Source organism: Anolis sagrei, chromosome X, assembly GCF_037176765.1.
Source record: "Anolis sagrei isolate rAnoSag1 chromosome X, rAnoSag1.mat, whole genome shotgun sequence".
Lineage (NCBI taxonomy): Eukaryota > Metazoa > Chordata > Lepidosauria > Squamata > Dactyloidae > Anolis > Anolis sagrei.
This window is the reverse complement of record NC_090034.1, coordinates 35,109,273-35,136,063: the sequence shown is the minus strand read 5'-3', so window position 1 is coordinate 35,136,063 and position 26,791 is coordinate 35,109,273. Positions and strand designations below refer to the sequence as shown.

Sequence of the window (26,791 nt, the reverse complement as noted above, 5' to 3'; positions counted from 1 at the left end):
AAAGGTTGTTATTTCTATTATTATTATGATGATGCTATTGTTCCTATGAGACCCTTTTAGGGGGAATGGGAGAGGTGTCAGGTCCCGGAGGCAATGCATTGCATTATTGTTATTGTTATGATGGTGGTGAAATAAAAGGAAATAAAAAGTGAAAGAAGGAAGCAAACAGGGAGGGAAGAAAGGCAAAGGAAGAAAGGGGGAGGGAATGAAGGAAAGAGAGAAGGATGAAACCAAGTAGTGAAAGAAGGAAAGAAAGAAAAAGGTAGAGAAGGAAGAAAGGAGAGAAAGGGGAAGGAAAAGGGGGAAGGAATAGGTAGGGACCTCTCTTTCATAATAGTCCAGATATCTACCTCAACTTTGATAAGTTTTACTATAGGCCACAGCAACGCGTGGCAGGGCACAGCTAGTTAATCATAAATAAATTTATTTTAGTACAGTCCTTTGGGTGTATGAGTGTGTGTATGAAAGCAAATTTGCATACTAATGAGATGAATGTGTATGTTTATTTTTGCATCAAGAATTATATCTTGGCTGAATATTTTATATTGCAGGATGCAGAGCACCTTCAACATGTGTAATGCCATACATTTGTTGCCTATATTTGCTAACAGATTCGTGTAAGTGTCTAAAACAGCCACTAGGTGGCAAGCTACACAATTTTTTCGCAACCCCCAAAGTCAGTTGGGGACCTCAAATGGTGTTGTGACCCACAGTTTAAGAAGCTGTTGTCTATAGCAGTTGTTCTCAACTTGTGGGTTCCCAGCTGTTTTGGCCTACAACTCCCAGAAATCCCAGCCAGTTTAACAGCTGTTGGATTTCTGGGAACTGAAGGCCAAAACATCTGGGGACCCACAGGTTGAGAACCACTGGTCTATAGTAGGTCTGTACAACTTGCAGCCCTCCAGGTATTTTGGACTTCAGCTCCCAGAATTCCTGACCATTGAACAAGCTGGCTAGGGGCACATGCCCTAGGTGGTGTCTATGGACAATGCAGGCCCTTCGGCTTAGAAATAGAAATGAGCACAACCCCCAGAGTCAGAGATGAAGGGGAAGCCTTTACCTTTATCTGTGTATCTTTGTTTCATTGTTGCGAGGCACTGAATGTTTGCCTTGTGCTTGTATATGTCTGTATTTGATGGAATCCACCCTGAGTACCCTCAAGGAGATAGGGCAGAATACAATTATTTATTTATTTATTTATTTATTTATTTATTTATTTGAAACACAACAAGATGAGTCCACAGCAGACAAGACCACTATGCTGACTATTGTATTGGATCACACGTCAGACACTTCTCAAATGTCTAGGACTGTGTGATGTATCGACGAATGATGCATCCAGATCCCAGTAAGGTGGCCTTCTGCAACTGGCAGATGGAAATTTTGTCAGCGTTGATTGTGTTTAAGTGCAGGCCAAGGTCTTTAGGCACTTATTATTATTATTATTATTATTATTATTATTATTATTATACAGTCTTCCCCAATTGGATGATGTTCTCTCACCAGTAGTTATATTAGTTGAAACTGATAGGAAGTGAAGTGCAGTTCTTTTTAGAAGCACCAAGTTTAGGGGGAAAATAGCAGTTCTGTGCTGACGAACAGGCTTAGTGATGAGAACAAAATCACATTTTCTCTCTGAAGTCGTTCTGGGATTTTGACAGCTGGTTGTTCTTTCCCATTTCAATTGCACTAGGAGATCTGGATTTCAGAACAAATGTGCCTGAATTTTGTGTCTGCCCAGATACAGTTTATTAAGCAGTTTTTTTTGTATTGAAGTAACAATTTGCTTTTGAGCAGGTCAAATTAGCACCAGTGTAGAATTTGTCGGGAGTTATGAGTTGTCCGATTTTTATTTCCAGTCAAATCAAATGTAATTTAATACACCATAACTAAGATCTGCCACAAGATATTCCAAAAGCACTGGGTTGTTGTAGGTTTTTTTCGGGCTCTATGGCCATGTTCTAGAGGCATTCTCTCCTGATGTTTCACCTGCATCTATGGCAAGCATCCTCAGAGGTAGTGAGGTCTGTTGGAACTAGGACAATTGGGTTTATATATCTGTGGAATGACCAGAGTGGGAGAAAGAACTCTTGTCTGTTGGAGCTAGGTGTGAATGTTTCAACTGACCACCTTGATAAGCATTTGATGGCCTGGCAGTTTTTTGGCATGGCTTGTTAGCGCCTGGGGGAATCTTTTGAGAAGTGATTAGTTGTCCCTGATTGTTTCCTCTCTGTTGTTTTGCTGTTGTAATTTTAGAGTTTTTTTTAATACTGGTAGCCAGATTTTGTTCATTTTCATGGTTTCCTCCTTTCTGTTGAAATTGCCCACATGCTTATGGATTTCAATGGCTTCTCTGTGTAGTCTGACATGGTGGTTGTTGGTGTGGTCCAGCATTTCTGTGTTCTCAAATAATATGCTGTGTCCAGGTTGGTTCACCAGGTGCTCTGCTATGGCTGACTTCTCTGACTGAAGTAGTCTGCAGTGCCTTTCATGTTCCTTGATTCATGTTTGGGCACTGTGCTTGGTGGTCCCTATGTAGACTTGTCCACAGCTGCATGGTATACGGTAGACTCCTGACAATACATTCCAAAAACAATTCTACATTTCTTAAAATATCCATCGATATTTTTTTTAATCTCAAAGACAAGAAAAATCAATGTCAGAGATGGCCAACCACCAGAGTTGGAGTCAGCCATACCTAATACGTTACCCAACTTCCTACATGTCTAAGCTGAGTTTGGAAAAGATGCAGTCTGAAAAGCTCCCAGAATGGCTGCATGAGCCTAGGAGTTTTCATCCAAGATGCTCCTTTCTCAAGATAGTACAATTCACAATATACTAAATAAAGGGATGCTATCTTACTTTGATTTGGAAAGTTAAGTAACACGTTCCTATGCTGGGAGGGAAGGCTGCGGAGTCTTCAAAAATGAGCTTTGTGTGGTTTTTCAAATGAAGCTTTTCAGTAAACCCAGCCTGAGATGATTTCAGACGTAATTAATCTGAGATGAGAAGTCTGCCAAATATTGCTCTTGCCTCCTCATGTGATTCAAGGTTTATAAGTTCCAAAGAAAACTAATTGAAACGGAATCTTTCCTTAAAGGCTACAGAGGCAGATCAAAAGCAGAATTGCCACTGATCCCTCATTTCTGTCATTGGCCAAATCCTTTTCAGGGAATGAGGCAGGGCCTTTGTTCAGGATTTTTTTGGTTTTTCTCTTTCCAGGAAAAATAATTTGCAAATATTGTGTCACACAGAAAAATCTCTTTCTGGTCAACTGTGAATGACAAAGGATTCTTAAAGAGAAGAGGTGATGATGATGATGATGATGATGATGATGATGATGATGATGACGACAAGGTAGAGAACCTGGTGAAGCAGGGTAGGAGGTAGTCATATAGTAGCCCCTGGGAGGCACCTGGATCTGAAAAGCTAACACACTTGTTTTGCTTTATACCTCTGACTTTGGCAACACTTGGAAAGCATGCTCACATGCTTTTCTTTGCCTGTCTGTGGATCTGAATCCTTTGAGAATGGCTTTTTCTTTACTAGGCTCTTTGGAAAAGAGTATCAGTATTTATAACTGAGATCAAGATGCCTTTGTATTTCGCCCAGTCCCTTTTTCCTGACCTGGTGACTGACTCCAAATGGCACATTGGCAATGTGATTGACAGGCCAGAATCATGTCCCAGAAACCAGCATGACTGTTATACATATAGATCCCTTCCCTCTCATTTATACTGAAACAACCAAAAGAAAGAAAGGAAATAATAGACTGGAGCTGTGGCAGAGAACCTAATTACTGATGAACCCCCTCCTCTTTGGGATGCAGGAAGCCTTCTTTAGTTCTTGGGACTGCAGAATCCATGTCTGTAGCTGGCATTGCTTTGTTTGAATCACAAGGCTGCTTAATTATTCTGCTGGCAGGGATCCTGGCATGCTGCTTTTTCTAACTTCGTAGGACTTCATTAGAAGAATGTATCAGTTGCTGGTGGATGTCTTAGGGAAAAGATGCTCACAGTTTGCTGGGCTGTTCTTACTTCATGCTTCCCTGTTGCCAAAGCAGAGAATTATGCTTCTCTAAACAGCAAGGTCTATTATTATTATTATTATTATTATTATTATTATTGATCATTACTTCTAAAATCAGTTGCTGTAGATCTAACTGTCTCCTTCTTCTTTCCTCCCTCTCTCTGGGTCTCTCAACTTCTAAATCGCTGCATTCTCCAAGCATGGATTTATCCATTAACCATTGGGCTTCGTTTTAGACTGCAGATGGAATGGCAATGCTTATTTTTTCAAATATGTGTTGATTTGTGAAAAATGTCCTAAAAGCTTTGAAAATCATTTGATCTCTCTCTCAAGATTATTTTGTCCTTTTTCCTGGGGTTGTGAAAGCTAATGTGTTGATTTCTATTCCTCTTTTGAATGTATTTTTAAATGACTCCATTTTCCTCCTTTTATGGGCAAATCTTTTTATGGCTAATGGTAAACTATAAGGAGAGGGAGCAATTGTTATTACTATTCTAAAGCTCTGTGGAATTCCTACTCCCCCGATGGATGGGACAATGAATGTTTTGGGGGCTTTTTTTGTATGGATGCAGTAAATCCTTTTTTGGGACTCAAGCCAATCTGTAAGTAGTGGGTGAGCGAGAGGAGCGGAGAAGAGAGACTCTTAGTTTATCTTTAAATATTGATTCTCAGACTCATCATCATCATCATTCCTAAATACTTGTATGTATCAGCCTTATGCAAGTGTTTAGTATTCTTAGATAATATGTGAAAGAACTAGTAGGAGCATGTGGGGTTAACTCCAATTCACTTCTTCACAACATCACGAGGGAGTGCTCCCAGCCCTGTCCTCTCCCATCAGTAGCAAAGGCCAGAATAAGGGTTACGCTAAATCGCATGTAATACTTATCAAATCCCTACATAGGGATTTGATAAAGGATTTGAAAAGGTAGCATCACTCCCTTGCTTACACACCTTTTAGCCATAGAGGAGCAGTTTTATTCATGCGGCAATCTCTCAGAGCAGAGCTTTCCAAAAATGTGGGTCTCGACATATTTGTATGTCAGCTGCAATGTGTAGGTGTGTTGCACAAACGTAACATGAAAACTCTGAGTCTATGTGAAATAAGCAATAGATCATATACCGGTATTTTTTAAACCATAAATGGAAGGTTTTCATGAGATAGGTTGTGTCCCCATACATTTTGTTATTTCACTTTATGTATGTTTGCATTTCTCTTATAAGGGGTTCATTTAACCTCTGTTTTGCTGGTAACACAATTACTGTGTTGTGAAATGATGCGTATCTGAAAAGCATGTCACCAATATCAAATGCTTGGAAAGTTCTGTCCCAGAGTCTTTGGTTCTTCTTTCCATGGCTTAAGGGCTGAACAGCTGGGACATTCTTGGTCTGTAATTGAATTTCCCATCTCTTTCAAAACTAGCCAGAGAGGGGGGAAAGGAAAATGGGAACCATGGCACTAAAGACAGATGAAGAAAAAAATTGGATTTTCCTCTTGCATTGTCTTCCCTTGATTCAAGACACTTTCCACTTTGTCAGGATCCCTGCTAAGACACTTCATTCCAGGTGAAGTCTAACCAAAGCAGGGTTGAGTAACACTAGTCCTTCCCTTGATCACTGTATTCCTGTTGAAGCATTTTAGAATTTCAGTGGCTCTTGGGTTGTTCTGTAAAGGTACTATATGGAAGTGATATACTGCTCAAACAGTTTAAAATGTAGTCTTAAGATATGGTACTTCGAAGAAGAGAAAAGTTGTATAATTGCAAAAATCTTTCTGCTTTCAGGTGACTAAAATGGTCAAAACTGTCACAACTAGGACTGTGCGCCAAGTGCCACTTGGACCTGACGGCCTCCCTGTGATGGATGGATCGTCTCCCATGGGCAGTTACACCGACTCTATAGACAGACGGCACATGAAGAATGGGGAGCGATACATCACACCACAGGCTTCTTCGACCTTGACCCGATCTTACAACAGCTATAATGACTCCTATCCAGACAGTCATGATGGCCAGTATCGCCCTTTCGTTAGCCACGATGGTTATGGAGACCTCTCTGACAACTATGGTAGCTTGTCCCGTGGCATAAATTACCGTCCACGTTATGCCTACGTCCCGGGGAACAATTACCGGCCAGAGGATGGTAGTTTCACGTTGCCAAGCAGAAGGGACAACTACGGCCCACTGCCCCAACCTCAGGTGCCAACAGGGAGCAATGCAGACTTGAACCGCTCCCAGCCAGAACGATTCCAGCCAGAGCCATATGGCCTTGAAGATGATAACCGCAGCCTTGGGGTCGATGATGAGGGCTATGAGCTTGATCCAGAATACTCAACAGTGAACCGCAGGACATCGGCTGGGATGCCTGAGAGAGGAAGGCCTCACAAAGGAAGGTAAAACAAGTCTGCTGGATATTTGTTTTCTTTATGCATCCATTCCCACGAGTATTGTTCAGTGAAGCTTTCTCCAGCTGATGTCCTCCCATTCGTCTCAGCCAATCAGGAATGCTGGGATTGTATAGTTAAAACATCTGAAGGGCTTCAGGTTTAGAAAGCTAGCTTGCTCTTTCCTAAACATTCAGGGTGTTTGTGTAGAGAAAAAAGTTTTTACATCAATGTGAACATAGCTGATTCTGTTATGAATAAGGAATCTAGCTTAGCCTTCTTCCAGACATGCTAGTTGTTTGCATATGCAATATTCATTTGTAGGATTGAGCAGGTAACCCATTTAACAATGGGCTGTTATCAGTTTAACTGAAAACCACTGTAAGGAGAGAAAAGGCAGGCCATACACAATTCATTCCTAGAAAGCTTTCCAAAATGCCGGTTTGTTATTTAGAAGGTTGTCTGAAAAGGAAGACATAAATTTTTTATATCCGGAGGGCTTTCTTTCTTTAAAAGGTCTTCCTTTTTCCAAGACTGAATTTTGTATTTTGACATTATTTAGGCCATTTAGAAGGCTGAGTACCAGAGAACTGATTGAACAAGATCTACCACAAAATCTATTCAGGACATTAAGAAGAAGTTTCTTCCTCCTCTTTTGGAGTTTCTTTTGGTGTGTTTCTCTCTGTGTGTATTTAAATATGATCAAGGCACTTTGACAAGCAATTTAATTTGAATGCTGCTTGTAGAAATGTAACGAGGCAAGTGCAGGGTCTGCTATTTAAGGTGTTGTCTCTTCTTGACTTCAGAAATACCCAAAGCAATTTTTGCATGAATGCATTAGCCCTCATCTTTCATTTCCAAGGAGCCTCTGACAATAAATAATGTTTTCTATTTAATGATGAAGTTCAAGAGTAATTAGCCTTTGATTGCAGGGGGAGTTTTTTTATGTTCATTTGAGGGGTTTTTTTTCTCTTTGTTTTTTCTTCTGAAAAGCAAGATCTGCACTGGATGACAATTGAAACTGACAAGAATAAATATAATGATGATGTCACATAGCTGCCAGCTCGACATGCTTCATCAAATGTCTTTGTTAATTTTGCCTCTTCTTGTCTCAATTTGGAGTTTCTTGTCAGATCCAGATTTGGTGTGTTGTAGGAGTAAGAACAGGGTGGTCTTTAAGTTTGCAGAGTTGATGGGCAATTTGGCTTTTCAAGGACATTGTGTAGGAGCCACCACAAAATGGTCAAGGTAGTTCTATCCAGGTAGAATCTCATTTTTTTTAAAAAAAAAAACCAAGCTGGTGTGTCTACAAAAGAACACGAATAAACAGCAGAAGTAGCAGTGTTATTCACTAACTAACAAAACTATAGGATAAAACGGGGAGAGGAAGGGCCATCTACTACCTGAATTTCTAGAGATGGAAGGAGAATGGATAAATGTTAAACGTGGAGAGCACGCTTCTCACAAGAATCAGTTTCTCTTGTTTTACATTCATCTGCTGGTGCTGACATGTTTTCTATATTGCCTTTTTGTCTATTTCAGTGATTCTCAACCTGTGGGACCCCAGATGTTTTGGCCTTCAGCTAACAGCTGGTAAACTGGCTGGGATTTCTGGGAGTTGTAGGCCAAAACACCAGGGGACCCACAGGTTGAGAACCAGTGGTCTATTTGATATCTGATTTCCATCAAAAAGCTTAGGTCAACATCTTTGGTTCTCCTGACCTTCATTTTGACAAAAATTTGGAGGAGGAGTTCAACCTGAGAGATAGCGACTTGCTCAAAATCTCCTCTATCTAGTGAGCTTCATGGCTGGTTGGAGGCTTGAACCTAGACTGTCCAGTCTCATTCCAGCAGAGTCACCAATTTACCATTCAGGCTTTTTACTTTTGTAATGCTATGAGGTCAAGGCAGCTCAAGGTTTCAAGGCTTGTTCTGAAAGACACTGATCATGGGGGCATCTCGGTGAATGACTGTAAAGAAAGAGCTGCAGCTCATCCATTGAGAAAACCAAACACAGGATTGATTGTAATTATAAGTGTATTTAGTTGGAAAGAAGGGCCACCAGATCTATTGACAAATGTCCTGGTCACATCAAGATATAACAAAGATTTACAAAGCATTGCCAGTGCCAGCAGTGTCTATTCTGTCCATCCCCATTTCGGCAATTTTGGTTGTCTTCTCCTCTTAGATTTTCTTTTTCTGGAGTTTGCACTTGAATAAGCCCCCAAGACTGTGTAAGTCTTACTTGTGTAAGGTTGGAGACACATATGTTGGCATTATAAACAGAAGCACTTATCGGCCAAATATTGGACATAAAGGAAATGATTGTATCAGAGCCATGGCTCACTTTTCATCTCAAGATGCCACATGGGACCCAGTGCAGATGATTTATCCCTTGTGTCCCATGACTTGGCCAATTCCCCCTTTAAAAAGACTTTCTGCCACATTTCTGTTCAGGCATTCATTTCTCCATTTAGTAGCATGTTGCACTGATTTACTGTCACAGTTTTCCCCCTCCTGGTATAAACAACGATCTCTCAGAGATTGGACGTGAAGAGAGAGCCCAGCAGCTATCTTCACTTAGAAGTGAGGGAAGTAATCGATTTTCAATAAGTCTTGGAAAGGTTAATAATTATAGCAATAAATGAAATTTGGCCAGTGGATAAAATACAACTGGCAATGGGCAGCTGAAGCATACACTGTTGTAACACTGAGAAACAGCAAAGATGTGGACTTCTTGTTTTCCTCCTCTCCCCCTCACTACTTCTGTTGTTGTTGTTGTTGTTGTTGCTGCAATTACTCGCCATGATGCATTTTATTTCTTGATTTAATTTCATTATTAATTATTTATAGTCTCCTGTATCTCCCTCTGAAGGCAGATTGTAATTCCCTAAAACACAAACTCATTCCACCTGTAAAGTTATAATGTAGAACATACATAACGTAGAAAAAGTAGGAGCAGTTGACAGATGCAACTGCAGAATAAAACCACTCTAGGATAGTTGAAAAGCTAACGAGACTTTTCACAGTTCACTTAAGACCCTGCACAAGACCTTCCAAAGTGATGGGGCCATTACTCAACTGTCCCTCTTCCTGACATTCTCTAACTTACTTAGTAGATCTTGGAAGATTGGGAAGTTGCACCAGGAACTATTTGCATGGATTGTGCAGAGTGTGAATGCTCTTTCAGATAAGGCGGTTCCAGATATTTAGATCTTGGAATGTTAACACCCTGACCTCAGATTGGGCCTGGAAAGAGTTTGTATAGTCTTCAATTCACATTAGATAGATATGTTTTATTGATTGGCCTATTGGCCGTATCAAAACATTTAACACATAACGCAATTAACATAGTCATACATACAACATACAACCCTCGGTATAAAAGAAGTTAAAATAAACAAGCTGTTAACAAGATCTCGTTCAGGTCAAATGTCTGCGTCACCTCCACAGTTTACCAATTCACATTAGTTGTTGTAGTTCAGAATTATGGTAACGTTACTACTACTGGTAGAAGGGAGAAGAGATCTGTGCAGGATTTAGAGGAGAAACAACAGCGGAAGCGCATTAGGGAAATAATCATGGCCCCAAGTGATTCTGAGACGTTTGAGGGCTTCTCCGATTGTGCAATGGGGGATGGGGAGGAAAACAGGGGAGTAAAGAGGGCTACTCGCGATCTGGAGTCCGATGAGGAGCTTCAGAGGAAGTGCATCCGGGAAATACTTAGTGCTCCTATGGAGGACGAGGATTTCATGGGGTTTGAAAGGAGTGATGGGTCTGGGAGTGATATGGGAGAGGAGGAGGAGCTGGATTGGACCCGTGTTCAACAGATTAGGGACATTTGTAACCAACCCACCTCCAGTGATGAATTTGAGGGGTTCACAGGGGATTGGCAACCGGGGAGCACTTGGCAAGCTCTAAGTCTTGGCAGACGCTGGCAGAGGTGGAGGGATGCGCCCTCAGGTTCAGCTGCGGGGATGGATGCAGCTGAGAGTGATGAGGAAAGGGTGGGGAGCTCATCATCCTCTAATGAGGAGTTGTAGGATAAAAGTGGGTTCAAAATGTATGGCTCTTTGCAGAAGGCAAAGTGTCTTTATGGGACATAAATCTTTGTTACTGCCAACTCTCAAGCTTGGATCCTTGGGCTACAGCTTCCAGTGTTCCCGTGTTCCCTTGATTCCTGCATTCCAGTGTTCACATTACTCAACGGCTTGACCACGGACCGGTTTGACTATCGCTTTTGGCTTTTTTGGACTTTAAACATTGCTAACTTCGTGTTTGAACATTGCATCGTTTTGGGACTCCGTTTTCCATCTTCTGTGACTGTGTTTTTGTACTGTGTTAATTTTTGAGCAGATTGCTGAACTTTGAGTTTAACCCGGATTAAACAGCGTTATAATCCGAGTTATATTTTTGTTGTTGGTATCGCTTTGTTTTTGATGCCAAATTGCTGCTCTGACTCTTTGCACTGAAGTTAAGTGCTTTGAGACTATTTTTGCATAATAAGGCTGTGTTTGAACTCTTTATCTTGTGTTTCGCTCTACTTAAGGCTTCTGGGTCTTGACATTAGTCCTGGCCCTCATTGTAAGTAGTGAGCAGTGGTGTGTGTTGTAGTCCACCAGCATTGGATTTAAGCATGCATACCCTGCAACATTTCACAGATGAAAACCAGGACATGTGGCCAAGCAGCATCAGAATATAGTCAGGATGACATTTGTTGTCCACTTTTCTTGGACTGGCAAAAGGAGACACAGTCAGGCTTAATCGAAATCTTGGTGTTTGCCCACATGTCTGATTCTGGAACCTTCTCAGATGCTGGAGTGAGGGGTTTTTTTTTTAGCACAAATGACTAAACTTTGGGGTTTCCCCTGCCAAGGTAATACTTTCTCGCCAAGTTATGATTCTAAAAATAGTGATTACCATATTCTGCGCTCTCCCACACCCCTCTTTTTTACAGGGAATGCTTCACACCACCATTTTGGCAACTCAGAAATCTCAGCATGCCTTGATAGCTGATCATACAGAGCCAACTAACTTCGCTCAAGTCAGCTGTCTTCAGTTCAACTCACTGTCCTGGCTAGGGATATATTTATTTACTTACTTTGTTTTATATCCCACCCACTCTCCCTCACTGAGGGACTCAGAGCGGCTAACACAAATTGTAAATATTTCCTTCAATGGGAAAAGAAGCATCAGCTCCTACCACAGTAAAGATTTCTACCTCCTCCCTGGAAGCAAAATGTAGTCTTCCCATTTTCTCCATGATTTGACCAGAAGCTTCTGAGCAAATCTCTTTGTGGAAGAGGAGGACTCAGCAGGGGCACTTTCTCTGCAGCTCCCAGTTGCCTCAGGAGGAAAGAAGAGTGGCTTCTTGGCCTCAGCTAAAGTCTCTGCAGGGGATGGAGGTTCAAGGAGGACCAGCAATGCAGGGTGGGGAGGGGGGGGGGGATGAGAAGTCAGAACTTCCAGAACAGGAGATGGGTTATAGGCATCTGTTTTGGACCTGAGTGCCTGGGCTGGGAAGGGTCTCAATGAAAGATGTGAGTGCCAAGTGGACAGAGGCTTTGCTGGGCAGCCTGACTGGAGAGGGCCTTGGAGAAAGTTGAGAGACTTGGAGGGGGCTGAGGAGAAGCCCAGTTCCTGATGAGAAGGGCCTTCCTAGAACTCAGGGTAATAGTAGAGTGGTATAGCTGAAGTGAAGGATCCTTTTTTGCAAATATATGCCTGAAACTGAATTACTGGCAGTTGTGCTAGATCCTGGAGGCTCTACCAACACTCAACTGTCCCGGCTTTGGCTCTTCATCTTGAGAAGAAAGGCCTGCCACGGCAATAGTAGAGTGGGCATAGCTGAAGTGAAGGACCCTTTCTGCAGATATATGCCTGAGACTGAATCGCTGGTTATTGTTTAGATCCTGGAAACTCTACCATCACCCAACTTTCCCTTCTTTGGCTCTTCATCCTGCAACTGCTTATTGGGATCTGTCCAAGGCTTGTATCCTAAGGATGGTAACTGAGATCATGCTGCAGTCCTTTTTAGTTGCAGAGGACTTGAGCTTAAATAAAGCCCTTTCTTCTTACATGAGAGGCCATAGATGTATTTGAGAGATCATGTAAGCAGGAGCATTTGACGTATCTTTTCGCATGGAAGGAACAAACCTCAAACACTCATTTGTTTCTCATTTCTTAAGCAAAGCTGTCTTTCTCTCCACTTATAGAGATCCCGCAGGTACAACTGGGCAGGATTACTGATCAAAAGAGCAGACACCTTGTCCGGTGCGTATATTTTCTCCCAGTCCATGTAATAAGGCAGCACCAATTCTAATGTGTTCAAAAAAACTAAACAAGCAAAAAGAAAATAACACCATCACACACAATTTGTGTGACATTTCACTTAGTGAAAATGCTATAAAAACTTCTCACAGTGCAGAAAAGTTTTGCATTTTCCCTCATGGGATTTAGATTAGCAAGGAGGTGATTCTCTTGATCCCCTGGCTCCATGCATGATTTGGTTGAAGATTTCTCAGACAACCGTAGTCAAGCAGTGTATGCAATGTATTGCGCTAGTTGAGCTAATTCAGAAATGGGAGCTTCACCTCTTAATGTTAACCCATAGGAATAATGACAACAGTGGATTACAATTTTATATATGTACATTATATAGGCACTCCCCTGAGCCTGTCTTTTGTGCCTACATGCAACTGAACAATCTCATTCTGTCTGCCAGCAATTCCAGCAGATAGGTTAAACACCTCTTTGCTAATTGTCAGTTGCTTACATATGCAATTGGACAGGTAGCTGGCCGTTTGCTCTGCACTCTTATTCTTTCCCTCTTTCTCTCTCTTTTCTCTTTTTTCTCACTGCTGACCCATTTTTCATAACAGTCACATTTGAATATAGATTGGAAATATGTGGTGGAGGAGAGAGTAGCATTGCACTTCAGAGACCGTCTTCTAATGCAACACAGATTTTCCATCTGTCTGCGTAGCACTATGTATGCATATGCCAGTCTTCATTTTTAATCCAGTCTTAATCACAGAAGAATGTGAAGTAAGCCCTGTTAGGTCCAGCCAAAGGTTTTCTTGAGTCCACTACCCTATCAGATGATTCTGGGAAGTTCAACAGAATTCAGAAATTTTACTTTTTTAGACTACATTGGCTTCATTCAAAGGTGGAGTGTGGGAGTTGTAGTCCAAAAAATTAACTTCCAAGCTGTATGATTTCTTTTCCTTCCCAGTATGGAGGTTTAATAGATACCACCAGAGCTGGGTATCATTGTTGATATATTTATTCTGTGAATTTTGCCTGATCTCCTCTTCCTCCCTTCCTGGAGCTCTCAACAGCAGCATTCATTCTATACTTTATTGTACGTCTTATATATGTATCAGTTAGGGATGGACTTTACTAATTTCCTTCTTGAAGGGAGCAATGAGGAACTTTTGCAATTTTCTTGATATTGTGAGAAAATCTTCCAAAACCACACAATTTATTTTTAGATGATATTTTATTAAGGAATATAAAAGGGTTACATTACCAAAACCATGAAAAATAAGAGTGAAAGTAGTGCTTTAGAACTTGAATACAATAAAATAAAATCCACGGTGAGTGATATGATAGGGAGAGATAAGGAAAGGAAAGAAAAGAAGGGGGGGGGGGAATAGAGTAGAATGAAAAGATAGTATGTGGGCGGGATGAATATATTAACCACCCATCTCCTCCAATGTAGCCTTATTTGAATTAATGCCAGTAAATATTGTCCATCATCCTCAGTCCCCTGGTTGCCTCCGGTGGTTACGGCGTTTTATATTTTGAAGAAGTTTTTAATCAGAGTCCAATCTATCTTCTCTGGCGTACCCATCTGACGATTTCTGAGATGCAGTGTTTTTGAAACCTGTTTGCAGTTCAGGACTTGTTCTGCAGAAAGTTCACACATGATCCTTTTGCACAGAAAACATTTTCTATGTGGCAAGGATTATTCCTAAACTGTGATTAATATCAGTCCAGGATTCTTTTTGTCAGGGTTTCTCATCACTCAAAAGAATTGCTTTTTGGCCATTTCTCATTTTTAAAGAAAATATTCTTTCCATCCCTAGTATAGGTCCTTCCTTCCTTTCTTCCTTCATTGCTTTGTCTCTCTTTCTCTATTTCACACAAACACATAAACAAACAGTGCCTCAGACTTGGTCAGTGTCACTTCTCAGAGAAGTATCGAATCCTTCTTCTCTTTCTAAATATCTATGAAGCTTTAAGATGCTATCATCACCTTCTCTTCCACCCCTCCCCAGATTTACCGTCTTGGTGCCCTGCTTTCAACTGATATCTTGCTTGTCTCCTTCCCTTCCTCCTGTCACATTCGCTATGTGTTTTTATAGGGATGTCTTTCCTGTGGTCATATTTCTTCATCTTCTTTCCAGCCTTGCCAAGAATCCTTCATCCTCTCTCAGTCCTGCCTGCGCTGCAATGCCCATTTGTTCAGTCCTGGAGCTCATCTGTCTCCTTCCTAATATTCCTCATCTCCACCCAGAGAGCTGAAAATAAACAAACTATCTTTCTCCTCTTTTGTTGTGTGTGAATCATGATCCCGGATCCTGGCCCCACATTTCCCACCCTCCAGCTTTTATGTGATGCTATTTTCATTTGTTTCTTTTTCAGTCCTTAAGGCAATCCCTCTTCTTTTCTCCCCACAGTGTTTTGACAATTAATATATCTATCGTCTAGCAGCAGAAAGGCCATTGAATCATTTTGCACTGTTCGCTCCTTGAATTGCCCAGCTGAGCTAACAAATCCACTGTTGTGGTAGATTTGCTCTGTGTGCCTTTATATCTTTCATTGTGTTAGCTGCTTCTTCGTAATCTCTGTCACACACACATATTTGTTGCTGTGGGCCTGTGTGAAGATTTTTGGTAGCTTCTAGAGCTGAGTTTTGGTGGTAACCCTTTCCTCACTTGCATACAAGCTATGCATTGCCATCAAAACCCAGTTCCTTTCCATCAGTTTTTATGGCTAGATTATCTGGAAGTTCTCAAAGCATTTCTCTACATCATTAATTCAGCTTCTCCAGGGTCTTAAAGCCTAGCTTGTGAATATCCAACTTATATTATCTTTTCTGTCTGGGTGAGAACCACATGGTTGAGGCAAAATAGAGCTTTTTGTCTTAAACTTTAACAGTGGGAAGGAGTTTTCCAGACTAGCCTTTCCAACCCATAACATGCCACTTATATGATCTCTGTTGCTCTTGTAAACATGCCACTTGTCATGCCACTTGTCTTGCCACTTGCCACTTGTCATGCCACTTGTCAATCCAGGATCAAAGCACGGAGTCTAGACAACAACCGATAAGAGTAAGCCAATGCTGCAGTCCAAAGTTTAGTTACCAAAGCTAAGCTGGAGAATTATAGTCAGGTCAGGAGCAAACGATAGCCAAGGTCACAATCTAAGGTCCTAAATGCTGAGCATCCAAACAGTAGCAGAATTAGGTTTCAGTCAGGAAACAATGATGTTGACTGCTAAAACAAGACTTCCCGCTAAGCCTCTATATCCTAAGATCTCAGCCATTGTATTGTCGAAATCGTCATGGCCGGAATCACTGGGTTGCTGTAAGTTTTTTGGGCTGAATGGCCATGTTCCAGAAGCATTCTCTCCTGACATTTCTCCTGCATTTATGGTAGGCATCCTCAGAGGTTGTGAGGTCTGTTGGAAACTAAGAAAATTGGGTTTATATATCTGTGGAATGTCCAGGGTGGGAGAAAGAACCCTTGCCTGTTTGAGGTAGGTGTGAATGTTTCAATTGGCTACCTTTATTTGCATTTAATGGCCTAGCAGTTTTCAAGGTGTCACTTCTACTGCCTGGAGGAATCCTTTGTTGAGAGGTGATTAGCTGTCCCTGATTTTTTTTTCTTATCTGGAGTTCCCCTATTTTTGAATGTTCTTCTTTATTTGTTGTTATGATTTTAGAGGGTTTTTTAAAAATACTGGTAGTCAGATTTTGTTCATTTTCATGGTTTCTTCCTTTCTGTTGAAAGGGGGCGGGGCGGGATTTCAATGGATTCCCCTAGGCAGTAGAAGCCACACCTTTAAAACTGCTAAGCCATTAAATGTGAATGTTTCAAGGTGGCCAATTGAAACATTCGCACCTACCTCCAACAGACAAGACTTCTTTCTCCCACCCTGGACATTCCACAGATATATAAACCCCATTGTCCTAGTTTCCAACAGACTTCACTGTCGCAACTCAGGATAGATTCACCTTGCTCAAGACACCACCACACACCAAGGCTGTAGGTTTTGTAGTTTATTGAAGAAAAAGCAAAATCAAAAACATAGAAGTAAAGTTGCAAAAGTTCAATAGCCTCTGCAGGTGGGAGCCCTGACAATTCGGTCGCGCGCTGTGAAGCATTTGCTCGGTTCTTCGCAGACAAAGTCGCCTTGATCCGTTCTGGGCTGGACGCCGCGTTAGATGCAGACTCTGTGGATGTAACGAGAGCACCTGCTTGTCCTATTTTGTTGGATTCTTTTCAGTTTGTGAAACCCGAGGATGTGGACAAGATACTTGGAGGAATGAGGCCCACCACGTCCATCCTAGACCCCTGCCCATCCTGGCTTCTGAGAGAGGCCAGAGGGGGATTGGCCGAGTGGGTAACAGTGGTGGTGAATGCCTCCCTTCGGGAAGGCAAGATTCCAGCGAGCCTAAAACAGGCTATTATAAAGCCGCTGTTGAAGAAGCCATCACTGGACCCCACTAAATTGGACAACTTTCGGCCTGTTTCCAATCTCCCCTTTTTGGGCAAAGTCATGGAAAGCGTGGTGGCCTCACAACTCCAGGTATTCTTGAGAGACACGGATTATCTGGATCCGGCACAGTCTGGTTTCAGACCGGGGCATGGTACCGAGACGGTCTTGGTCGCCTTAGTGGATGATCTGCGCCGGGAGCTAGACAGGGGGAGTGTGTCCCTGTTGGTGCTCCTGGACCTCTCAGCGGCCTTCGATACCGTCGACCACGGTATCCTTCTGGGGCGCCTTGCGGAAATGGGTCTTGGAGGCATTGCTTTGCGGTGGCTCCGGTCATTTCTGGAGGGTCGCACCCAGAAGGTGTCATTGGGGGACTCCTGTTCCGCACCACAACCTTTGACTTGTGGGGTGCCACAGGGTTCCATACTGTCCCCCATGCTGTTTAACATCTACATGAAGCCGCTGGGTGAGATCATCCGGAGTTTCGGGGTGCGGTGTCATCTGTACGCAGATGATGTCCAACTCTGTCACTCCTTCCCACCTGCTACTAAGGAGGCTGTCGAGGTCCTGAACCGGTGCCTGGCCGCTGTAACGGTCTGGATGAGGGCGAACAAACTGAAACTAAATCCAGACAAGACAGAGGTACTCCTGGTCAGTCGCAAGGCCGAACGGGATATAGGGTTACAGCCTGTGCTGGACGGGGTCGCACTCCCCTTGAAGGCGCAGGTTCGCAGCTTGGGTGTGACCCTGGACTCATCGTTGAGCCTGGATCCCCAGGTTTCAGCGGTGACCAGGGGAGCATTTGCACAGCTTAGGCTCGTGCGCCAGCTGCGCCCGTATCTCGGGAAGTCTGACTTGGCCACAGTGGTACACGCTCTTGTCACATCCCGCCTGGATTACTGCAACGCTCTCTACATGGGGCTGCCCTTGAAGACGGCCCGGAAGCTTCAGCTGGTCCAGCGTGCGGCAGCCATGTTACTAACTGGAGCGGGTAGCAGGGAGCACACAACGCCCTTGTTGTCCCAGCTTCACTGGCTGCCGATTTGCTACCGGACCCAATTCAAGGTGCTGGTCTTGGCCTACAAAGCCCTAAACGGTTCCGGCCCAAAATACCTTTCTGACCGCATCTTGGCCTACGAGCCCACGAGGACCTTGAGATCGTCTGGGGAGGCCCTTCTCTCGATCCCGCCTGCATCACAGGCACGGCTGGCGGGGACGAGGGAGAGGGCCTTCTCGGTGGTGGCCCCCCGGCTGTGGAACACTCTCCCGGCACACATCAGACAGGCGCCCTCCCTCATGTCCTTTCGAAAAAGCCTTAAGACCTGGCTGTTCGAGAGGGCATTTAATTAAGTGCTAAGCAACAACATTACGGTAATGAGAACTGGAATGGTATAAGGAAAATGAGACTGGCTATGATTCTACTAAGAGACGAAGCGGATTTTTATGTAGTTTGTATTTGTTGTATAGTCATATGTTGTTGATACTGGCCTCTGTAACTGTCTTTTTATGTGTACTGTACACCGCCATGAGTCGCCCGTAAGGGCTGAGAATGGCGGTCAATAAGTGCATCTAATAAATAAATAATAAATAAAAACAGAGTCTTAAATGCAAAGGCAAAGTTTCAAAGATCCAAAGGCAAATAACATGAAGTATAATCCTTTAGCATTGGTTAAACAAGAATCCATGGCAGCATGACAAAGTCCCCCAAAATCAAGAACAAAACCAAAGTCCCAAAGAGCTAGAAGCTTTTCCCAAAAGCCGAGGTAATTTCAGAGAAGTTAACAGGGTATAAGCAACATTGCACTGACAAAGGATAGACGTCAATCGGATCGTTAAATATGTTTCCCCAGCATGAAAGCATTACGTTGACCTCGAATTTCCCGTTTGTTGGCAAGCCGCGCACTTCAGCGAACCCTTAATTGCAAACGGTCCTCTCTAATCAAATCTCCACCATCTTCAAGGCCGGATACCTCATTATCTTGGGACTGGTCACCCTGGGAACCAAGAGGCACTGAACTCCCAGATGGAGCAGACTCTTCCACCTGCAGCTGTGAAGTTTCACTATCTTTATCTAAAACAACATTCCTTTCTCTGGGAAACAGAAATGCCATCTCTTCTTCAGAATCAACACTGTCTGCCTCAATAACAGGGACATGTTCAGAAATCTGTAACCCATCATCCTCCTCATCTTGAGGAAACTCAGGTTCAGAAAGCTCAGGCTCAAAGTGAGCCACAACACTCACAACATCTGAGGATGCCTGCCTTGCACCAATTCCTTTATGGTTGGGTCCAATGTATTTGTCTCATACTTGCCGAGACTGCTGGGGAGTGATTGTTATTGCTGAAGGCTAATTTTCAGCAATAGTTCAGCTAGTCTAGGGAGGCTGCTGATAGCGCCTGACCTGCATTTCCTCCCCTGGCCTTTCCAGCGACTCCTCGTACTCACTATCGGAGCTGGCCATGGCACTTGCTATCTGCTACTATGTCTCTTTCAACTATAGAGCACCAATTGGTTCCCTTATTGAGCCAAACTCTGACATCTTCTATTAATGCTTCCTCAGCTGAAACGTTGGTGCCTTCTGCCCCAATACCTCTGGAAGTATCTAAGCCCACTTCAAGGGCACAATAACCAAAATATACTCCCCTCACTCCCAGGAATTCTTTGGATAAGTGGCTGCAAAAGGAAAAGTGTCCCATTTTCTTCAGCTATGGAGGAACTGAAGAAGGACTGACTGAGCTTGGGAATAGCAAATGTCAGCTCCATCCCAACTTAAATTGCAGAAATATTCAAAAACCATCCTAAACTATTATGATAAGTGTGGTAAACCTCCATGAGTGCAAGGGCCAGTTTTAGTTTCAGAGAGTTTCCCAAAGCCTGCATTGTAGTGATGGGCAAGACCAAAAATAGGTGATATTTTAATATGTTAACACAAAACTCTTACTGCCCACAACCTTAACAGTGTCATTTCAGAATGAGAAGAAACAAGTAAATGTAGTCACAAGAAAGGGAACATGGCCAGTTGGGAAACGCCTGAGTTCACAAGGGCCATAGCCAGCTGCAGAACTTGAGGTTCCATGCACTATGGGTACTAGTATGCGAGAGCCGTTGTCTGTTTATACCATTAGCTATCCTAAAGTTTTAAAATTGTATAGTTTTTCAGGTTGCGAGCTGCTTTGGGTCTTGATCCAGGGAGATGATGATGATGATGATGATGATGATGATGATGATGATGATAATGGTAATAATTTGAACCCATATGGCCTCTTTAGAAGGTTAATTGCACATTTAAACCTTATACACACTTTCCATGTAGACTGTTAATGTGTTTGGAAAGGGAAGGCTACGTTGAGAACTCAAAGCCTCCTTCTTTGTTGCGCTTGTGTTTTTGTAGCTTCTTGGGAAATTGTTTCAGAGGCCTAATCTTCTTTGAAGGTGAGTGCCTATAAGAACTAATTGGATGGCTATGTGGCCTGTAATCCTGTTTGTTTTGCAATAATGGGCTCATTGACAGAGGCTTTCCTTGGTGAGAGCAAAGTCCAAACAAAAACAGCCTTAGGTACAATTTCATCGCAATGCAGTGGGTTATAGTTGCTCTGGGTACTCCTAAGCTAGCATCACTTGCGTCTCCAAGAGCGATGGGTTCCCTTGTCAGCATGCTGCTCCTGGCCTGACGATGGGGAGCTACCGACATGGCTATCGGCTTCCTCCAAGCCAGGTCTGGATGGTCAGAAGGTGTCGCTGGTAGGTGCACAATTGATGGTTGTGAGGAAGGAGGTTCTTCTTGATTTTTTTACATGTATGCATTTGACAAGCTAGAGTTGATGGCCATGTTTCATTTATTCTTCCATATGTTTGCACACTTCGAAAGCTTGGACACGTTACTTTTAAATACTATAATTCCAAGGAATCCTCATGCCGGCTTGGGGATTCTGGGAACTATAGTAAAAAAGTTAACTTGTCAAATCTCTGCATTCAAATGAGGGAAACATTTCAGCATGTTCTAAGTTGTGTGTTCCTCTTAGTCCCCTATCAAGTTATGGTGCCCCATTTCAGAGGGTTTTCTTAAGAAAGGAAAGCTGAGAGGTGGTTTTGCCAGTGCCTTCTTTGAAATATAGCCTACAGCACCTTGGATTAATTGGTGGTCTCACATCCAACTACTCAGCAGGGCGGAATTTAGAGTATGAGGGGCATGCATGATTGGCTTTAGCTGTATTCTGCTTTAACTCATGTTGTAAGCTGTCTGAGGTACTCGCTGAGAGGAAAAAAGCCCCCCCCCCTTCCCTCCACCTGCCATGTTGTTTACAAACCTGAGCCTTTCTAGATCAGAACAAATATCTTTCCAATGCAGAATTCAGTGCCCACAGTAGGCAACTGGAGTCCTGTTGCTCTACAAAGAGGACATGAGTGCAACATGACATGAATGCTGGATTAAGGTGTTGAGGTCCAGTTGCAAAGCAAGGATCCTTTTGTCTGCATTGGTGGCATATTCTAAGTAATAGATAAATAATAATCAGGAAAAAGAAAAGAAAAAGAGAACACGGCACAGACATTTTCATGTGTGAATCTGTTTCCAGCCCTGCCGCATCTGCAACTAGTTGCCTGATCATAGGGATTTTTATTTATTTAAGGAGCACATGAATGACAGGTTGAGGAAAGAAGAAGAAAGAAGCTGCATCTTTTGCTCCAACACTGGATCCATAGCCAGTGAATGACCCGGAACAATTACATCAATTGAACCATTGAGTATCCTGCCCTGAATACAATATAGGGACATTTTGCTTCCAATTCTGGGCTCTCCTCTCCAGTCCATCTATTGGCAGCAGAATCTTTTTTTCAGTACTGACAAAGAGGCTTTGGATCCTCTGCCAGATCCAAAGCAGCAGTCTATCTTAGGAACTCTAGGATGGGTTGTGTGGCAGACACAACTCTTTTACAACTCTGCACTTACCGCTTCAGACCATTGCCATATTCTGTCTAATGGTAGGACTGGCCCTCATACCATAGCCCCCCCCCCCCCCCCCGCTTATGTCCACCAACAGCTGATATTTGGAGGCACAGTGCTATATTTGTGAATAAAATGCTGAATGTGAGGAAAGGGATCCTTCCTTGTCTTCCTCTGCTCTACCTCCATTTCTGGAGGAGAAATCTAATAAACAGATGAGAGTAAGTGGGTGGCTTAGGAGTTCCAAATATCTTGAGGACCAAAGTGGTTCTCAAATCTTGGTCTTCCAAATATTTAGGACTTCAGCACAAGGGATTACTGACCTTTGTGAAAGCTGTCTGCTACTTCTGGGACCTGAAAGCCAAAATGTCTGGAGGATCAAAAGTCAAGAAGCTCTGGCTTGGACGAACTCAGCCTGGGGTCCTGGTGGGGACGAGCATTCTGTTTCCACTGGTGTCACTGGTTGTTGAATTCAGTATGGAATAAATGTTGATATTTCCTTGCTCCAAGGAGGATATTGTTTGGTTTTCTGAGCCTCTTCCATACTTGTCCCATCACTGAAGGATACTTTGCAACTCTAAACATCCCTTGAAACTTAAAAGGAGCTCATTTTGGTATTAGAAGACCCCATTCTGGCCATTTGGAACTGAGAAGAACAGCATTAGGAGCAAAAGTGAATCACATGCTTATGTTGTGTATGAGGAGACCAAGCCAAAACCTGAAGTTGGAAATGGCCTTTAGGCATTCATTATTATTGTGTCTTACACAGACAAATATTGATATGAATGCAATGTTGTTATCTTCCTTTATACTGAGGAGTGGAAACAGTTCTCCTGCATAAAATCAGACGTAATAGCTGATGAGACACTGTAAATTGAAGCCCTGAAAACTAATGAATTATACATATTTCAAGAAGTACATCAATGAACATGTCTCTGTATTTTTCCTTCCCTTCCTTCTTTCATTTTTGACTTCCCCCATCTTCCCCAAGTTCCTCGGGCTCCCTATTTATCATTTCATCTTAAAGTAATCCTATAGTGGAAGTGTTTGATAACACTTGTGTCAGTTGTGCCACAAGAGGCTCATTTAGAGGATTAGTTATCCTGAGACGATAATGCCTTGATTTGGTTCTGGCTCTGATTTGTTTACACACGATCCAGGGGTTAATCAGGAGCTGAAATAATTGAAGGTGAGGGAATGAGCCCATGGGCAACTGGGGCTCAGAGGTAGCCTCAGAAAAAAGGGAGTAAGTGACAGACAGAAGGCCTGGGTGCATGGCATTGAGAATTCATTGTAGAAATTGTGACTATAGATGTGTGGCAAAAATGTGAAATGTTTTATAATCAAGGGAAGGACCCTAACTCAATGAAACAGCACATGCTCTCCATGCATAAGGTCCTGGTTTCTCTCCTTAGGAATTTCCAATTCAAAGATACAACTGCTAGGTTTGGGAAAGAGCTATAGCTAGAGAATATCTGCCAGCCAGAAGTCAAAATACTGAGTTAGATGGGCCACTGATACCACATCTATGCACCGTCTTGAATTTATCTAGTGTGATAGCTCTCCATCCATGATCCAGGTATCCTTGGTCATGTAAGAATACCCTTGAACTGGAGGCCATTGCCAATTGGACACCCCATTGCTCCCCCCCCCCCACAAGCATTCAGCATAATTACTAGTTCCTTATAAAGAGTTCATTGGATTCCATTTCTTAGGCAATGGGGAGAGAGAGAAAAATCCCAAGTATCAACCTGCCTAAATAACCTAAAGCTACCAGATCATGTCTGATTTTGGAAGCTATGCATGATCACCCCAGGTTAGAGCTTGGATGGAAAGTGGCCAATAAATACCAGGAGATGCAAGCTGTATTTCAGAGAAAGGAACTGGCAGAACCAGCACTTAGGGTTCCTTGTCTAGGAAACCCCAAAGGAATGTATGCGGTAACCATAAGTAAACACACAATTTGAAGGCACATACACATATATTCAGACTTGAGTACCTGAAAATAAGAGCTGTCTTTTCAGCCTTGGCTTGCAGACTGTATTTCCTCCTCCCATTTGAGTCTTGAAATATTTCTTAATGGTTGCTCAACATCTTCTTTCATTAAATAACATGGCTAAGATCTGTGTGGAGAAAGACAGAAAAGTTAAAATCCAATCAAAAGAAGTAGAAAATTAATAAATACTGTCAAAAGTGACAAAGCTACCCAACACTGTCTTGAATCATAGAATGGAAAGAAACCTCAGGGGCCATCTAGTCCAACCCCTTTTTGCCAGCAGGAACATAGAATCAAAGCACCCCTGACAGATGGCCATCCAGCATTTATTTTAAAACCTCTATAGAAAGAGAATCCGCCACCATCTGAGGCATTGTGTGAAATTTAAATTGATGACCAATAGAACCAGATACTTGGGCAGGTGTCACTTCTTCCTTGTAAGGAAACTGGGATGTTAGCAAGCCAATATGCCATTTACTTGTGAAAACTTCTTACGAACTGCAGTTTGTATGAACAGTGAGACAGATCAAATTGGCCTTGAAGATGAAAGGGAGGAGCAGCATTCCTAAAGTCCAGAATACTATTTTGAAATTCTAAAGTGAGAGTGCAATCTAATGTTTTTCTTCTTCTTGCTCTCTTAGCAGGGGCTATGATGACCCTATTGAGACTGAGATTGTTGACGAGAGAATCCCATACTTGCATGGCAGTTACGCAGCGCCTCTGGCACAGCCTGAAAGAGGGAGCATGGCGAGCATTGACCGCCTGGGCAAGCGCTCACCTTCGATCGATAGCATCCGCAAAGACCCCCGGTGGCGGGACCCCGACCTCCCCGAAGTCATTGCCATGCTCAGCCACCCCATTGATCCCGTCAAGTCCAATGCAGCAGCGTACCTCCAGCACCTCTGCTACGAGAACGATAAAATTAAGAAGGATGTGCGGCATCTCAAGGGGATCCCAATCCTGGTGAGCCTGCTAGACCATCCAAAGCCGGAGGTGCACCGCAAAGCATGTGGAGCTCTCAGAAACATATCGTATGGGAAGGATAATGAGAACAAAGTGGCAATAAAGAATTGTGATGGGATCCCAGCTTTGATCAGGTTATTGCGGAAGACAAATGACATGGAAGTGCGGGAGCTCATTACAGGTCAGTGTCTGTATTCTTACTAGTAGCAACTTCTTTGTCAAGGTGGTCTTTTTCTTAGTTTTACTGCCTATGTTGTAATGATGGAGATGTTTGGTTTTTCAATCAAAAGATATGTGCCAGATTAAACCAAAACCAGAATTCTGTTCCAATGGTGACCAGTCAAATACATCTAGGGAATCTTGCAAGTCAGCCATGAAAGAAACAGTACCTTCTCGCTCATATTATATAGGAATTGATATTGAGATATTAGAAAACAACATATAGCTGTCATAATGAAAAGCCATATCTAGCCTCCACAAACTTGTCTGATCCATCCATTAAACTGTTTCATTTGGTGGCCATTCATGACCAGTGTAAAGAAATGTTTTTTCTGCTTTGAATATCCCAGCAATGGATTTAATTGGACAAATCAGGATCTTAGTATTATGGGAGCGGGAGGAAAAATGACCCCATTTATTTTTTCCACAGTATTGGAGATCAGTGCTTCCTTTAGATCAGTGGTTCCTAACCTTTGGTCCTCCAGATGTTTAAGTCCAAAACAACAGGAGGACCAAAGGTTGGGAATCACTGCTTTAGATTCTCCCAGGATGGATTGAGCTTTCTCAATTCAGAAAATGGCCTAGTTCCTTTTTGATAAGAGATAAAGTACAGTATATACATTGAGCCGTAAATAAGCTAACCCAGGTTTTTGGTACTGATTTTTTTAAACTAAAATTTCTAGCCTTATATATGAGTATACATAATACGTAATATGCCAAGTCAGAGTAAACATAAGGGAGAGAAAACAGATGTCTCTGAAATTTTTACAGAGCGATATCAGAGTGAAGGTTGGAGTAAGAAGTAGTTTTATGTAATGAACTCAATCTGGTATCTCAGGAAGCTAGTACGAATAAGAGACATGGAATAATGTCTTAACTCTGGCATCTTTGGGAAACCAATTCAGGATGAGGATAGGAGTGAGAGGAAAAATGATGATGATGATGATGGTGATGGTGATGGTGATGATGATGATACCAATAATAATGTATTTGTTACCTGCCTCTCCTTGTGGCTCATGGTGGCGTGCAGGAAGCTGGGAGTTTGAACACTGCTGATAAGTGAGGCAAACGCTTCTGTTCTCTCCATCCGACCTTCCCCTTCCCTACAACCTGCAAACAGTACTAGTCATTTCTTTTTCTTCAGGAGAGAAAAAAGCATAAAGATTATCTTTTGAATAACTATCACTGTTTTAGGCCTATTAAAATATTATGATACCAAACGTCAACGTAAGCCTCCCCCTGGCCACTGGGCCTGCAGCTTTAATTGTTTGCAAAGCCAGAATTTAATACAGATTCTCCTCCTTTCCTAACCATGCAGAGCAATCATAATCTTCTTTGAAAAGAATAAACCTTAATGCTGAAGCTGGTGTTTGATGTTTACAATAGCTGGTTTAAAAATATGTGGAGCTGGAAATCTTCAGCCGTTTGGGATCACGCTTTGTGAAGGAATCAAAAGACTCTGCCCCCGACTGGTGTGAGAAACCCTTTGGCACTTCTCTTGCAAATTAACATGTGTGATCAAGATAATGTTTA

General features: G+C 42.6%; 1 protein-coding gene across 16 annotated transcripts in view; it reads left to right on the top strand.

Moving 5' to 3' along the window:
- The window catches only part of ARVCF (ARVCF delta catenin family member), a 537,576-nt gene that overhangs the window by 380,394 nt on the left and 130,391 nt on the right, over positions 1-26,791 (top strand). For all 16 annotated transcript variants that reach the window (XM_060785841.2, XM_060785850.2, XM_067473177.1 and 13 more), the window contains 2 exons: positions 5,814-6,421; positions 24,718-25,220. In XM_060785841.2, the coding sequence (XP_060641824.1) occupies positions 5,814-6,421; positions 24,718-25,220 (1,111 nt within the window). The remainder of the gene's footprint in view (positions 1-5,813; positions 6,422-24,717; positions 25,221-26,791) is intronic.